This window comes from Aspergillus sclerotioniger, assembly GCF_003184525.1.
Source record: "Aspergillus sclerotioniger CBS 115572 chromosome Unknown BO94scaffold_26, whole genome shotgun sequence".
NCBI lineage: Eukaryota > Fungi > Ascomycota > Eurotiomycetes > Eurotiales > Aspergillaceae > Aspergillus > Aspergillus sclerotioniger.
The window spans coordinates 387,995-403,248 of NW_020291016.1; the positions used below are offsets into that span (position 1 = coordinate 387,995).

A 15,254-nucleotide genomic window follows, 5' to 3' on the forward strand; every position below is an offset into this window, starting at 1 on the left:
CTGAGAGGGGCCCTGCCGTGTGCTCATGCCATTCCATGGTTCTACTCCATTGCACCCGAGAGATCAGGAGCAGCATTCCGATGCTTCCTCCCGTCCAGGGACGATCGAGGCTCAGTGCTGCTGTTATGTCCCTGCATTTTTAATTCCACTCCTTATCTGGAGGTAATTCATTACCCAAAAGGACGACATTCTAGTGTGATGATTTACGCCATGTTGCAACCAGGTGGATCCTCGGGATTCAATTTCTAAGCTGATCAGCAAAGCGGGACCTCAAGCTTCTGGAATCAATGGCTCGCTCAATGTCTTTCGGTCAGGCTAACGCAATTTTGACCGGGCTGTTTCTGCCTAGGTATTTTCAAGAGAGAATTTGCCCCAGAATGAAAAGAGGGGTTGAAATTTTCTGTCGGTGTTGCCAGCTTGCGAATCGGTTGGCTGTGCACACTGCAACCAACTGGCAGGCTAGTCGCAGTGTGTACCCGTGGCTGCGGTACTACACAGCTAGTGGCTACTGACTGCCTCGGTATCTTGCGCCAACTGCCAACGGCAAAACTCGAACCCACAATGCTCCTTCCCACGAGCTCCCGTCCGGATGCTTCGATCCTGGCACCTGCGGCAAGCAGCCGACGATGGTGGTTTGGGGTTGGGACCCATAGCCGAATGGTGTCATATGAGTATCACATACCATAGGATGTGCAGACTGCAGAGCCAGAGCGCGGCCAGATGATCCTGAACCATCTTGATGGTCGAAATTAGGCTGCCGGAACCCAGCCGTACCAGCCACTAGTAACCATCCGAACCAGAACCACGTTCGTCCCCTGTGCTTGGCGTCGGGTCTGGCGTCCAACCTTCAAGGTTTCAGGAACCACTTTGAAGATTCTGCTAGGCTGCTATAGGTCAGAGTGTCCATTCGCCTTGTTGACCTTCCCGACAGAGAGCCCCTGGGTTGATTGAGGCGAGGGGCAACGTTCGGGGTTTCCCTCTCAAAGGCCGGCGCGGGATATGTCGGCCCAGACCGTGATATGGGGTAGACTCGAGCTCTGTTGACTTTCTCTTTTTCCACTGATGGACAACAGAATCTAGACTAATCTGGCAAAAGGCCTTGCGTAGTAAAGGACTGTCCCCATTTCCTTCTTCGCGCCATGTCCCCTTTCCCCTCTTCCTTTACCTTTCTACTGACTCCTGGGTAGTCCTGGCAAGTGAATGCGAAGGACTAATCCCCTGGACTGAACTCAGATTGGCCTTCGACAGCGCGCGGAACCTGCAGCATCCTGACTACTAAAATTCAGATATAATTCACTTCTATCACCCCGGGCTCCTATTTCAAAAGGCATCTCCCTACCTCCGGGGCCTGCGACCTTCTCCCCCTCTTCAGGAAGAGAATGACAGCAGCGCGCCCCGGCACCTATATCCACAAATCTTTCGAAAATGAGTGCTGTACGAGTTCTGAGTGCGTTGGGGGCATTTGATGAAGGAGGGCGAGATCTGTTGCGCCGAACGATCTATGGCGCGGACGGCGTCACCCTAGACATTGACCCTCTGCCGAGCGTTCAGCGCAAGGGCCTTATTGCAGTTTCTGTCATGGCAGTTCTGTCCTTCTTAGCGACCCTGGCCCTGATACTTTTCATCAGCTACCGACTTGTCTTTTGGCGAGGATCGTATGCTCGGTACATCGGTTACAATCAATATATCATCCTCATCTACAACCTGGTATTGGCCGATCTTCAGCAATCGCTCGCGTTCCTCATATGCATCAAATGGATTGTCGATGATAAAATATCAGCAGACACGGCAGGTTGTTTTCTTCAGGGATTCTGGCTGCAGGTTGGAGATCCGGGTAGTGGCCTCTTCGTCCTCGCGATCGCCTTCCATACCTTCCTTATCGTGGCCCTGGGGCAAAAGCCAAGTCACAGGGTCTTTGTTGCTTCCGTGATTGGGCTTTGGCTTTTCGTGGCTATCCTAGTCATTATCCCACTTGCTGCTCATGGACGTTATGTTTTCATTCCATCGGGTGCTTGGGTGAGTGATTTTGCGGCTGTTATCTATGGAGTGGTCACTGACTAAATTCCGCTTAGTGCTGGATCAGCGAAGAATACGAATCGATCCGTCTATGGACACATTATATTTGGATTTTCCTGGCTGAGTTCGGTACAGTGTGTCTGTACGCCATCATGTGGTTCCAACTACGGCTCCGCATCAAGCAGTCCGCTATTCTGGGTAGCAGCCACATTGAAAGTCTCAAGCGCCTTCGCCGTGTTATTGGGTACATGGTCATCTATCCGATCGCCTACATTGTACTCTCTCTTCCTCTTGCCGCAGGTCGAATGGCGACCGCCCAAGGCGATGGGCCAAGCATCGCCTACTTTTGTGTTGCCGGTGCCATGATTACCAGTTCAGGGCTGGTTGACGCGCTTCTCTACACGCTCACCCGACGGAACCTGATTATCGATTCGGAGCCAAGCAACGATCGCAGTTACAACCACTTTGCCAGCAGCAAGAACCGCAAGACAGACAATCATCTGACAACCATCACCGCAGATCCCAAAATCACTCGTACGGATATCAGTGCTCTGCGCAAAGGAAGACATGACGAGGATGATGACTTGGAGCATACCGTGCGTGATGGATCAACAGACAATATTGTGCAAACGCTTGGCGTCGAATTGTCCCCTATTGGCAAGGTGTACCAGCACACCACCATCGAAATCACCAGTGAACCAGCCTATCCTGACGAGGCGGAGGGAAGTGATCGTTCCAGCAGAGACTCTGATCCCCACACCAGAAGGGCCAACGACTCATCATCAAGGATGTGGGGACGATAGGCTCGACACCAGGATCGATATTATTTTGCCTGACACTTATCTCCTACCCTACACTGCTACGCCCATCTTGTATTTGATGCCTGTGCCGGGGGTTCTTTTCTCTTGTCCATCCATTCGATTCTCACCCCGACATTTCGATCTTACTCCAAGCGAGCTTCATGCTCGACTTTTGTACATCATGTACCTGTACATACATTACACCTGACTTTTCTTATGCTTTCATATTTTCTTCTACTTTGTATGTTAGGAATGATACCAGATTGTCCGAGTTTTCTAAAGCTTTCTAAATCAGATACTCGTAATTAGCGGTCTTTTAAATTATCTATTTCTCTCCACTCCTTCCTTGCTCATCCTCTATCCTATCACCTCTATGATAATCTTAACCCAGAACTCCATCACACAACAGCATCATCCACATGACAAATCCCAGACAATCACGTGATCTACGTCCCCTCTATCTTCCAATAGACTAACTAATCCACCACCATAACCATCTCACCGTGCGTTCGGTATCCTCTTCATGAGATCCGTGAAGTCCTCCCCAATCTCCACATCTCCACATCGAGCTAGTATCATCCAACTGTATTGAGACTTTCCATAGTTGTAGTGTGGATCCCATCCTCGCAGGAATATATATTCCGCTTCAACACAGATACCTATAACCAAGATAGAGAGTCGAGACCAAGATGACGGGGGAAGAGAAGCGGTCCATTTTTCTTTCTTATTCCTTTTTTATGCCTTTGTTGTCCTTTTCAACGCAGATCGAATCAGTGCTGGGCCATGTTATTATCTAGTAACTAAACCCTTGACTGACATAAGCGTGCGCCAACCATCTGCAAAATTCCTAAAATAACAATCCATATGGACGGTGCGAGCATGTTAGAATACAGCATACTACTCCAGACCTGCCTATCTATATTGTAAACCAGATGATTACACATACAAGTAGTTGGTTGGCTGGGAGAGTGTATATACTGCCTCAGGCTGCCAGGCTGCCAGGCAGGAGGTGGGGTTGATGGGTCTGACTAAAGAGTTCAACCCCTACGGATATAGACCCCAGCCAATAACAAGCTGAGATGCAGTTACGGGTTCAACCCCTCGGAGAAAGACCCCGGCCAATCATAGGCTGCATATAAAGTGGGTTCAACCCCCTCGGATAAAAACCCCAACTAATCACGGGCTGCACTAATGTGATGTGGATGTTTGCATGTTGATATTAATAGATAGAGTTTGGTTGTGGGGTTTAGCTAACTGGGTGGGATGTTTGATTGGTTTTGGGAAGGAGTGAGTGAGTAGGTTAGGTTAGATTAGGTTAGGCTAGGTTCTCTTGGGGGTTTTCATTCTGCTTAGTGGTTGTGGTTTGTGCGCTTGGGAGAGAGTGTAGGATGCTACTGGGGAAGGGGAGGAGGGGTCCTTGGTGCCAATAGTAGTTCTGGGGGAGGGTTAAGAGGTGGGTTTAGTGGTATCTAGGGTATGTAGTATGAGTTAGACATTTCGAAAGGACATAGTTAGGTATAGGTGGTTGGTTCTGGGGTAACGTAAAACACTGGGCTTGTATGAGAGGTAGAGGACATGATAGTTATGGTGCCGGAAGCTGTCGGCAACGGTGCGGGGAAAAGACTGGTTAATCAAGGATGAGAATACTGGGCAAAGGATCAGGAGTCCCATCCTTGATATTACGCCAACATGCCGCGAGGCTGAGGCTGAAGGGCAATCCGCGGCACCGGACCTATTGGGTCTAGGCGGGCGGGCGGATCCCTTATGCGCTGGTCAATCCGGGGTGCGATAAGCTGTCATTCTCATGGCCCCATTATGTCAAACAGAATTTTCCAGTGCCCCTGGACCGGGGGCATGTCAAAAAAAGGGAAAAGATGGCGAAAACTTGTTTTCAGCCTCTGCCGACCGGCCACGTGTATCTCGTGGGCATGGGGCTAGATTGAGGCCAATCTCACATAACTCACGCTATTATCTCACGCGGTGCCGCAATCTTTGAGATGCTACAGATGAATCCCTGTCTATAAATTGCCAGCTCGACTAAGCCAACGGTCTGATAAACACATTGACTCTATGGCTCCTCTGTAGTTGGTCAGTTCTTAATATCTGGCGCACGCTAATCTCCCATCTCATCCATGCTAATATACCACCATGTTATTATCTCACCTGGCGCGCGCTCATATGTCAGGCAACTGGTCATAGAGATAAGCGATAGATAAGCGATGCTTCATGAGCCACAAGGCTTAGAATCCTAGTTGTTTGCTAGGTAACCGAGCTGTCTACTCAAACGCAGCGATTCGCCTCTAGCAGCCCACGTAGGATTGGGACAGCTGCATCCTGCGGTATAGATCTGATGTGCTGAGCATCAATGAGCTGACAGATCGTCTATATTAAAGACTCATGCAAGCCCGGGAGCTCGAGCAATTTTCTTGATATCTGTCGTGCCTGAATCCGTCCCTTCCGCTCCTTCTCCGAAAAGCAATCACGATATGGAGCGACAGGCGGCGCTATGCGTTGCAATCGGCATGGCAATATGGGTTCTACAGGTAATCCCCTGGACCGTGAATATTCGTACTTGCATAACGTCAAGTGATTTACGATACTGACTGATCTGCGATTAGTTGGCCTACAATTCGCTCAGGTCTCCCCTTCGTCATATACCCGGGCCATTGTACACGAGAGCAACTAGACTGCCACTGAAGATATCGATCATCACGGGGAAGCGCATCTACTTCATCCATGACCTTCACCAAAGATATGGACCAGTGGTTCGTATCGCCCCGGATGAGGTGTCTATCTCGTCGCTACCGGAGTTTAAGGAAATTCATCGTGCTGGGTCGGCATTCTTGAAAACTGCGTGGTATCAGAAAACCACATTCGACCGAAAGCCGGGAATATTTGCCATGCGCGACCCCAAGGAACATTCCGCACGTCGGAAGTTGCTTGCGCGGCCGTTTGCAAAGTCGGAGTTGCGACGGACGTGGGAACCGGTGGTGAAGGAAAAAGTCCACTTAGCTGTGTCGCAGATACGACGAGAATTGCTATCCACGGGAAGATCCGACGTGCTGAAATGGTGGACCTTTTTCGCTACCGATGTCAGCGGACACTTGATGTTTGGCGAGTCATTCGGCATGCTTCAACTTGGCAGAGTGAGTCAATGCACATCCACAGACCCTGTGCTAGGCTTATTATTAGAGAACCAAATATATCGATGCCCTAGAGTCCATAATGAAGGGCGGTGGGATCAATGCAGAGCTACCCGTCGTGGGACTCATAGGGCGACATATTCCGCATCCGTCCTTCAAGGCCATGTTTCGCTCCAGTGACTATCTTTCCGAGTATGGAGGGCGTGCGGTCTCCAACAGCCGAACGAATAGCATGTCCACTCGGAACATCTTTACCGGCATGCTTACCGAATCGGAGAAAGAAAGCGGCACACTTACTGAAGAGGATGTGGTAACTGAGGCTGGGAACCTGATCGTGGCCGGCTCGGATACCACGGCCGTTACGCTGACGTACCTGGTATGGGCGGTGCTGTTGCAGCCAGCGCTTCAGCACGATCTTGAAGAAGAAGTCGGTAGAGTGGACCCATCTTACAACGAGGCTGCGCTGGAGGAGCTGCCACTATTGAATGCTGTCATCATGGAGACTCTAAGACTGTATGGAGCAGCCCCAGGGTCGTTGCCTCGCAGTGTCCCGCATGGCGGAGGGATTTTCGGCGGATATCGTATGCCTCAGGGCGTGACAGTCAGCACACAGAGTTACACAATCCATCGCGACGAGACTCTGTATCCTGATCCTGAGAGCTTTGATGCGACTCGATGGCTACCGGGCGATGGGCGTGACTCGGACGCAGCAAGGCAAGGACTTTCACCCTTTGGACATGGATCGCGAGGCTGCCTTGGGATCCATCTGGCGTGGATGGAACTTCGCCTAGCGGCCGCCGAGTTCTTCCGGGAATGTCGGGGGGTACGATTGGCGCCCAGCGCGACGTGGGAGAGCATGAAGCCGGAGAACTATTTTCTGATTTCTCCGTGTGGGCATCGGTGTGAAATTATGCATGGGTAAATACTGAATAGATGATGGTGGAGGCGTGCCATTGGCTGCTGCTCGCTCGGTTGTGTCTTCAGCTGTCTAGTGAGCATCAATGCGCATGGGGTGGTTCTAAGTAGGCTGGCGAGCGGCTCACCACGGGAACGAACCGGCAGTACGCAGAGGGAGATAGACGGAAAGAATGTGTGAATGGATAGATGGATAGACAGATAGATACTAGATAGATGGACTGACTAATACTTAGGTAGAGTACCCAGAGGAAGAGGGGAAGAGAGAGAGAAGAGAAGAGGGGTACCGTGGGTCGTCGAGATGCAGCTTCGGCCGAAGCGAAGGGGGATCTCCGGTTCCACGGGGTCTGGTCGGCTCCACCGCCCACTGGAATGGGAACAACTTTTGGCTCAATCACCGACTCTCGCCCCCAAATCAGGCATCTGGACTACTGTATCCAGGGCTTCTAGTCTCCAAATTAATACTAAAAATGACGGGCGGCGTTGAGTGGACGAGCCATGGCCAAGATCGCCGCGTCTGTTGCTACACGCCTCCGCTGTGGTGCTTCTTCTCTTTGCTAATCGCTTCCCCTCTCCTTCACCATCCCGGCTTCACCTCTGCCCGGGATTCGCCCATCCCCCGGGATTTGCAATGCCCAGCTCGACACAATAAAACCTAGACCTGCTGGTCAGCTTTAGAGTCGGCTCTGAACAATGCCTCCCACTCTCTTCGTGAAGATGTTCTGACGACGGTGGTGGAACGTTCGGAGCAGCCATGACCAACCCGATCGACGCTAAGCGGAGGGTGAAACGGGGGCGCTGCAATAATAATTATGCTTGGTACTGGTAGGTACTCAACACCCCATCGAGTACTAGATACTGCTCTACCTACTACCTATTAGACACTAGTACTACTACTCCTCACTAGTCCTACGGAATTCCGGGACGAGGGATTATCCGAAGGACTTTGCAGTAGTTCGAGGTGAACCTGACTGATCTTTACGTGATAGTCGCGGGGGGCTCTCCCGTTCCTCGGCCTTAGGCCCAAAACCGTGTTCTGGCCGCTTCTTCAGGAATCACTCAAGCACCTATATATTCCGTGCTAAGACAGGGGTTCTCAAGCAGCAAGTCACCGAAACCAGGCATCACACGTGCATAGATGCCAAGGTCATGTCAGATCCGCAGGCGGCTCAAGATGGGCCTCTAACCAAAGGAGCCCCCTCTGCGGGGGGCGCATCGACTGTCGATGCAAACGGTACTGACCCCGTCAACCTGATGTCCAACTGCCAACGGTGCTAACGGTTGACCTCAGAATGGATGCAGAAACTAGCTCGAATGTGTGGCCCAGGTGCCGGACTGCGCAATGTCGGAATGCCAATAGCAAAAATCGAGTCAATCTTCGACTCGGTCTTCGCCCGGAACTCAACTAAGACAAGCCGGGGTTCGCAGTCCGCTCCACTGGCCAACACAGTCCAGCTATATGGGAGCAACGAGGACATGTAAGCTTGGCCACCGACATGTCTTCGTTCCCGCTGATAACGGTGCAGACTGGATGCATATTATATTTTTATCCATCCGTATTATCCAATCCTACCTCCACCGGAGCGCCTCCCCGTCTCGCACAATCCAGTTCTGCTCGGTCCGGATGGCTTCGAGCCGACGAGCCCACTTGCGCTGGCTATCTCTGCTATGGTAGCCCTGGTCCCCCACCAAGACGTGAAGGAGCCTTCGCGACCGGAGTATGTGAAGATTCGGAGGGAGGTCTCGCTTCGCTTTGCCGAGGCTGCGCATGTGGTTGTTGCGAAGGACTACGAGCCGCTACGATCTCCCACCGGGTTTCAAGGCTCCTTAAGGCATGTTATCGGTCGGTCACCCTTTCATCCCAAAGTGCCCGTGTGCCTGGAAGGCGTTATTACACTGTCGATCCTGGGATTTTATGAATATGGCCAGCGGGGAAACATGGAGAACACGGCTAGGTTAGTAAATGAGGCTTTGACGATGGCTGTAAAGATTGGATTGCATGAGTCGCTGGAGGAAAATGAATATGCGGTGGCCCGACGCAGATCATGGTGGTTTACGGTTGGTTGGCACATCCTCTGACATCTGCATGGTGCTGATTCTGCAGTATATGGCGGCAAGCCACCTGGCAACTGTGACTGGAATGGTGAGTGGGCGTCTATTGACTAGACAGGAAAGTAGCTGATTTGCAGCCGGCAACATTCGATGTCTATGATCCTAGCTTTGTGACACCATATCCAAAGGTTGGTTTCCATACGGTTTAAGGAATGTGTGCTTATGCTTCATAGGACTTTAAACTGCGTGTCGAAGCCCAACAGGCTTTATATGAAGCTGGTATATTTGCCGTCGATCTTGATGATACTATTAGAAGTAGAGGAGAGGTGGAATGGATTCCGAAACGGATGGCTGAGCTCGATGCCCATATTACCTCGCTGCTTTTCGAGTGTCGAGAGAAGTTATCCTCACTCCAAGGCCCACGGCCTGATTGCGTGGAATCGGTGGCATCGAATGCTCTGCGGTCATTTACGGAAGTAAAACTACACAGGTAGGTATGCTCTCCCTGTGATAGGATGTGGCTGATGGTCAAGTGCGCGGATCAAACTGCACCGATACTGTGCCTTTCAAGATGTTCCTGTGTTTTCTGAACAACCGGGTCTGCATCCAGTATCCACTGCAAGTAATGCCACAGAAGCATTTGGTACTGATAACGCAGATTTACAACCACCCCCAGCATCTATACAAGATTTTGGGATTCAGTTTCCGTTTTCTGCACACATGTCATCAGTGATCTGTGTTCATGCAGCCATCAATGTTGTGACTCTGCTTGATAGCCTTCCATTCCCCAATCCAACAAATGACACCTCTCCTACAAACCTGCCATACATATACCAAAACTACGAGGTACCACGGGGTATGCCGACGCTGATTAGCTGTGCCATGCAGGCGGGCTACACGATGCTGACGTTGAGTTGCAAAACAAGACCCTTCGTGACGAAATCGAAAGACTCGGACTTAGGTGATCTCCCCTTGGCTGGGTTAAGACAAGAGCTGGAGCAGAGCTTGCGCATAGTGTCGAAATTTCTAGAAAACCATGCAATTGCATTCGAGGCGATCCAAGGAATGCGTGGTATGTACTCCACTTCGTGGTTGAATGAAGCTGACACTAGTAGATGAGATGGTGGCGGCAATAGAACGTGAATTCAACAGAGATTGACCATGCACCCAAGTGAAGATTATCATTAGATATTACTTTGGCTATAGAAGCTTTGCTCCTGGGAAGGAGTGATGTGGATTCAAGTAATGTGGATTCACGCGATGAACAAATTCTGTTGATATACATTTGTTATATAACGATAAATTGAATGTGCAACATGGCATCAAGCCAATGGAGGTTCCATACCAGACCTCTGTAGATTTAGCTACGACCCATTAGAAACTTCACCAACAATAAGATCACCTGGAGTCTCCGAAGAAATGGAGATCACAAGATCATCAAGACAGGGTGCATCTAGAAAACCGTGAATTGCTTCATTAACGATCTTGTGAGTGGCGTATTTAGGCAACCAAAAACCGTGAATCTCCCCTCGGAGAAGTCCAGATCAATTGTGACGGAGATCAAATTTTTCTCATGCTGTGAAAATGAAGGATTCACGCTTGGGTCACCAGTCGGAGTGCTCCACAAAAATTGGGATATAAAAGCCTCACAATCCCCCTCGATGTGTTCTTCTCTCTCTCTCTCCCCCTCTCCACTCTTGTCTACCCATGCAATCAGGCGCATGCCTCTCCATCCAACATAACATTCTGGGGCACTCTAGACAAGTCAGCGGCTATTATATGCACCAAAACTCAAGCTGAGCGATTGTCAGTCTTGTACGTCAACACCTTGTGTCTTCTTATTCCTGACTTATCCTCCCCTCATTGCACTGTCTGCATCCTACGTAAGACATTGCTTTTCTTACACTTCTTCTTACATCTTAAGTAGAAGTCTTCTGTTCAATGAGGCTTATCTCTCACAGGTGATGTTGAGTTAGGTCAAACTTAACCATTCCAAAGAGCCATGAACCCAGTATTCGTCTCGCTTCTGTCGATAAGAAAGCTAATAGTTCGTTTTCCCTGCAGGTAACTCTATATTGCGAGGAGCTTCGGCAAACCTTTCGACAAGATAATCCCTCAAGCATGTCCGTCGGGACGCGTTGTTAGGCTATTTCTATGGACCACCCCCTTTTCGTCATTCTGGCCTACCGTGCTGGCTATTATCTATACATCACTGGCAGAGATCGCATCGGTGGTCAAGCTGCGGGCTCACCGCTATCCAGAAGCTGGAGTTTTGCGGGCCTCTGACGGTCTTCATATCCAACATGGAACAATATTGTTGGTACCGACAAACGCACATTTTCTATCTGGATACACCCGCCCACGTGTATTGTCGTCGTGGCAAGGATAGCAATGAGCAACACCGAGTGACACCGTGCGAAGATCCAGATCCATAGCTCCGGACTCTGATCGATGAGGAAGCTTGCGAGCTCACGAGTTCGTCCTCCAAGAAACCCGGTGTTTGATGGAACACATGTTCTCAGTATATAGCAAGCTGAACAACAACGACAGTTTGGTATTGACCAGGCTACATGGCCCGAGGGTCACCGCCTATCTTGTTCGACCTGTTCAATTAGGGAAGACGCAGCACACCACGAGGGTGCGTGCCAACTACCGTGACGATATCACCGTTGCCATGATGTTGCTCAGAACAACCCTCAGTTTCATGCTTAAATAAGAACCGACTATATCAGCTTCATCATGCGGCGACCTATAGCGTCCATGACGACTATGTTCGAAGAGAGCTTCGATCGGATGATCGTGAAAGGCTTCCGCACAAAGAGCACCCATCTCCTGTAGGCTTCTCGATGTGCCTACGATCGTGGATATAGAGTTACTGCCATACCTACTTTTCCTCTTACCATGTGTCTCCCTGGTGCTATCCGAGGCGCCTTCATAGGAGCGCGAATCATCTTTGGAAACCCCTTTCCATCGGACCCAGAACACGCCTAACAACCAGCTACTGACTGGCGAAGAATTGTTACATTTTCCTCTCGAAGCAAGGACAAGCCACAAGATAGTTGCCTCATACATAAGCTTTGTGGCTTCAGACATACCGTTCGATGAACAGGCAGCAACAGGCTTAATAGGCCATCTCTGCATGCCTTGACGAGCCTCACAACCTTGACTGTCCGGAATATCTGGAGCATTTAGGTAAAATCAAGGAGCTACGTGGGATGCGGTTCAAAATCTCACCGAGGAACTGTTCCTGTTGATAGCACACTGTGTTCTATGCCGGACAATAGACTCGGGATCCGGAGGATCGAACTTTCTTCTTGGTAAAGGAGAATCATCCTCTATTTCAGACCACTATCTATCGAGGAGTGGTATGAACGCCGATACTACATACCAAAAGGATATTGCCAGAGCAAGGCGACCTTTTGTACAGATACGGTCTAAATGAATTGCCAATAAGCGCCATTGTAGATATAGTCTTACATGACACCGTGGACAATGGCGCTCATTACGGGTGCTCACGAAAGTTGATACCAGTGCAATATAACCACTGGTAGATACTATGTCCTCCCGCCATGTGGTTGGCGGCACTCCGGTATGCAGAGTGCGTGTTCTGCCTGCGATGCAAACGACAGACGCTTCTACGAACGAACTTACCAGCCACAATCTAATATATACACCGCGGGCAACTACATATTGTGGTCCCTGGAGTCAAGCTCCCCGAAATTATTTGAGGATACCCTGGCATCTCAGGTTGCTGAACGCCTCCTGCTACGATAGCAAACACTATCGATGGTGGTTTGACGCCAGATCTTATACCGTCTGGACCAGAAACCTATTCGACATGCTCGGTCGCGTCGCGTTTAACCGGAAGGAGAAACACGTATATACAAAGAGCCAGCTATCGTGGTTTTGCTGCAATGATCGAGGACACAGAGGAGATCGAGAAAAGCCACAGAGGACGATGTTCAAAGCATCTTTCCACTAGAGCAGTACTATATGCCGCACAAGACAGTCTCAGAATCCCAAGACAAGGCCTTATAACACAAGACTTGTATTTAGGAAGTCAGGCGTTAGGCCTGGGGTGGCTTGCCTACGCTTTTTAAAAGGTCAAGCTAATGGAACGATGCAATCTTGCATCTTCCAACGAATTGCCGACGACCAGGTCGACAGATTGAAGATCAGGGAGAGAAAGAAATCCGAGAGGCAAACAAGGAATATGAGAAAGTGATGAACATAGCGGCTCGTGGCGAAGAAAAGAAAAGGAAGAACAAAGTTCATCAACAGTCAGAAAAAATAATGGACTCATCCAAGAGAAAGCAGTCAGTGACTGCGAGAGGAGTTGATCCTCAACTTACACCTGCTCAGATGGCGATGTTGGCCGAGCACCAGAGCTCCGGCGGTACATACTCGACTGGTGGACATGTCTATATCCTCTATCGATGCGTTGTGGGAGTATGGACTGGCTTTTATAACCCGAGAATGTTCGGACAGGCCGATTATCTTGTCTGCCACTCGCTGCGTGGTCTCGTCATTAGGCGACTATAATACAGAATCAGTGTGTTCCTCAATGCGACATTTGGTCATGTCGCCCCCGAATCATCGCAGAGTCTTTGAAGACATCCTGCTCAATGCCGATTTGTTAACCCTCATCTCCGCCCAGTCGGTCTGCTATTTCTGGCATGCCAACAGTGGACCTCTGATACAATTCAGCCAGCCGTGCCATGGCCCCTGGCTGTGTGCTCTAGAGGATCACTGTCAGTACCGAGTCAATTACTGCAAGTGCAGGAATAGTTACGGCACCAAATTTGTGTCATTCTTTATAAAGTGCAGTTCGAGAAAGGATTGCAGTTAGATGGGTATTGCAAAAGCACCACACCTCCATCGGGACCAAATTAACGGGGGAACCTTTGACTTCCACCATCTGAATTTTCCTACGAAGGCCCGGTGGTGTCACTGACCCAGAGCCACATAAACACTCACATGAGACACATCGATACATGACGACCTATCCAAAATTTCGAAAACATGGGCGAGGTTCGCCGTACTTTCATGGTAGAGCTCGGAGAGGAGCGCGACGCATCGAACTCACGTTGTGTTTCGTCGGTACTACAGTATCTCAACATTTAGATACAAGTTTGAGTCCGCAGGCATTCAAGATCCTGGGCCAGAAATGTCAATGCGCAAAAGATGACGAGCACAGGAGATTCCACATGGGAGCCTGTAAAACTCACTTTCCAACGGTCCTCAGGGCCATCCACAACGTTGGAACTGGCCGAGCATATGAGTGGCATCATGATTGCAATATTGTGTCCCTAAAAGGTGACAAAAGGCCCTTGAACCGTGCGCGGGTTCAGAATGAAGACCTCGTATTCTCGCATAGTATACAAATGCAAGACGACGATATAACGACGGCGAAAATGATTCAAAAGGAGACCCTTCGACACGAATCAGGGGGGGTAAGTTCCACTGCGAAGGACTAAAGGCTCCTGGGAATGACTCCCTAGCCAGACGTTCCGAGGCAATGGTCGAGTACTCAACCTCGCAAGCACTGGGTGGCTGTGGACATGGGGCTTTGTCAACATTGTCAACATCCTCTATCCCAATGCATCTGAATATGTCTCAAGCGTTTAAAGGCCTGAGCAAATGTGTTGGCTCAGAAGATGGTCAACAAACGACGTTTGTTGATTCTATTCGCCCCAAGCAGATATGCTTGCTGTCGTCATGTTAGATTCATTCAACCTTTCAAGCTACTGTGCAGAAAGATGAGTGCAATACTGAGCCATCGGCGCGGGATCAATCCCGAATGGACTATTTTGGGCCAGGGTCAAATTCACTCGCAGAAAGAAAAACATAATCGCGAGTTAAACCGTTACATACCTCGGTAGGAGGACAAGAGATGCGGAAGTGGATTGTCGCTTCAGCAATCAGAGATGATTCATTCTAAGGAAGGCTCTTCTGAGCAAGGACTCCCGCCACAACAGCACATGGAACATACAAGGATCGAGGACGTTTCCTCATCCCTTCAATCGACTGGCTTATCACCAGAGACACTATCCATGTCAGCGACGGAACACCACTTGCGACACGCATCTACAAGCTCACAACCAAGCACCGACAAAGACACGCGACATCGCTCCCAAACATATCACTTCGGATAGTCTCCGACACCAACTTAGTCAAGCCATCACAAGGATCAAGATCCCAGACCCCATCGATCATGCTCCATCACATCGAACAACCATTACGAACTCGGTCGATCAGTATCACGTTCATATCCATGACACACACGAAAAGAGAGTGGGCCTGCGATACCCAGACCAAGTGTGACCTG

General features: G+C 49.9%; 5 protein-coding genes across 5 annotated transcripts; 4 read left to right on the forward strand and 1 right to left on the reverse strand.

Moving 5' to 3' along the window:
* Positions 1 to 969: 969 nt before the first annotated feature.
* gprC lies at positions 970 to 2,907 on the forward strand. Its single transcript, XM_025606062.1, has 2 exons — positions 970 to 2,016; positions 2,073 to 2,907. The coding sequence occupies exons 1-2, from the start codon at positions 1,426 to 1,428 to the stop codon at positions 2,817 to 2,819; spliced, it is 1,338 nt and encodes a 445-aa protein (XP_025464446.1). The 5' UTR covers positions 970 to 1,425; the 3' UTR covers positions 2,820 to 2,907.
* Positions 2,908 to 4,848: 1,941 nt separating this feature from the next.
* Positions 4,849 to 6,881, forward strand: BO94DRAFT_523106 (cytochrome P450; the record flags this gene model as incomplete). Its single annotated transcript, XM_025610204.1, has 3 exons — positions 4,849 to 5,359; positions 5,435 to 5,962; positions 6,009 to 6,881. Exons 1-3 carry the CDS (start codon positions 5,303 to 5,305, stop codon positions 6,879 to 6,881), a joined length of 1,458 nt encoding a protein of 485 aa, XP_025464447.1. The 5' UTR covers positions 4,849 to 5,302.
* A 1,142-nt stretch (positions 6,882 to 8,023) lies between these two features.
* BO94DRAFT_588597 (transcription factor domain-containing protein) lies at positions 8,024 to 10,085 on the forward strand (the record flags this gene model as incomplete). The annotated part of the gene is made up of 8 exons (XM_025615893.1): positions 8,024 to 8,108; positions 8,166 to 8,352; positions 8,401 to 8,932; positions 8,979 to 9,017; positions 9,064 to 9,114; positions 9,160 to 9,416; positions 9,460 to 9,998; positions 10,042 to 10,085. 8 exons carry the CDS (start codon positions 8,024 to 8,026, stop codon positions 10,083 to 10,085), a joined length of 1,734 nt encoding a protein of 577 aa, XP_025464448.1.
* Positions 10,086 to 11,575: 1,490 nt separating this feature from the next.
* Positions 11,576 to 12,386, reverse strand: BO94DRAFT_549076 (uncharacterized protein; the record flags this gene model as incomplete). Its single annotated transcript, XM_025613427.1, has 5 exons — positions 11,576 to 11,778; positions 11,827 to 12,001; positions 12,022 to 12,105; positions 12,161 to 12,274; positions 12,315 to 12,386. The coding sequence occupies 5 exons, from the start codon at positions 12,384 to 12,386 to the stop codon at positions 11,576 to 11,578; spliced, it is 648 nt and encodes a 215-aa protein (XP_025464449.1).
* A 1,562-nt stretch (positions 12,387 to 13,948) lies between these two features.
* On the forward strand, positions 13,949 to 14,651 carry BO94DRAFT_549077 (uncharacterized protein; the record flags this gene model as incomplete). The annotated part of the gene is made up of 3 exons (XM_025613428.1): positions 13,949 to 14,026; positions 14,071 to 14,379; positions 14,406 to 14,651. 3 exons carry the CDS (start codon positions 13,949 to 13,951, stop codon positions 14,649 to 14,651), a joined length of 633 nt encoding a protein of 210 aa, XP_025464450.1.
* Between the last annotated feature and the right edge of the window lie 603 nt (positions 14,652 to 15,254).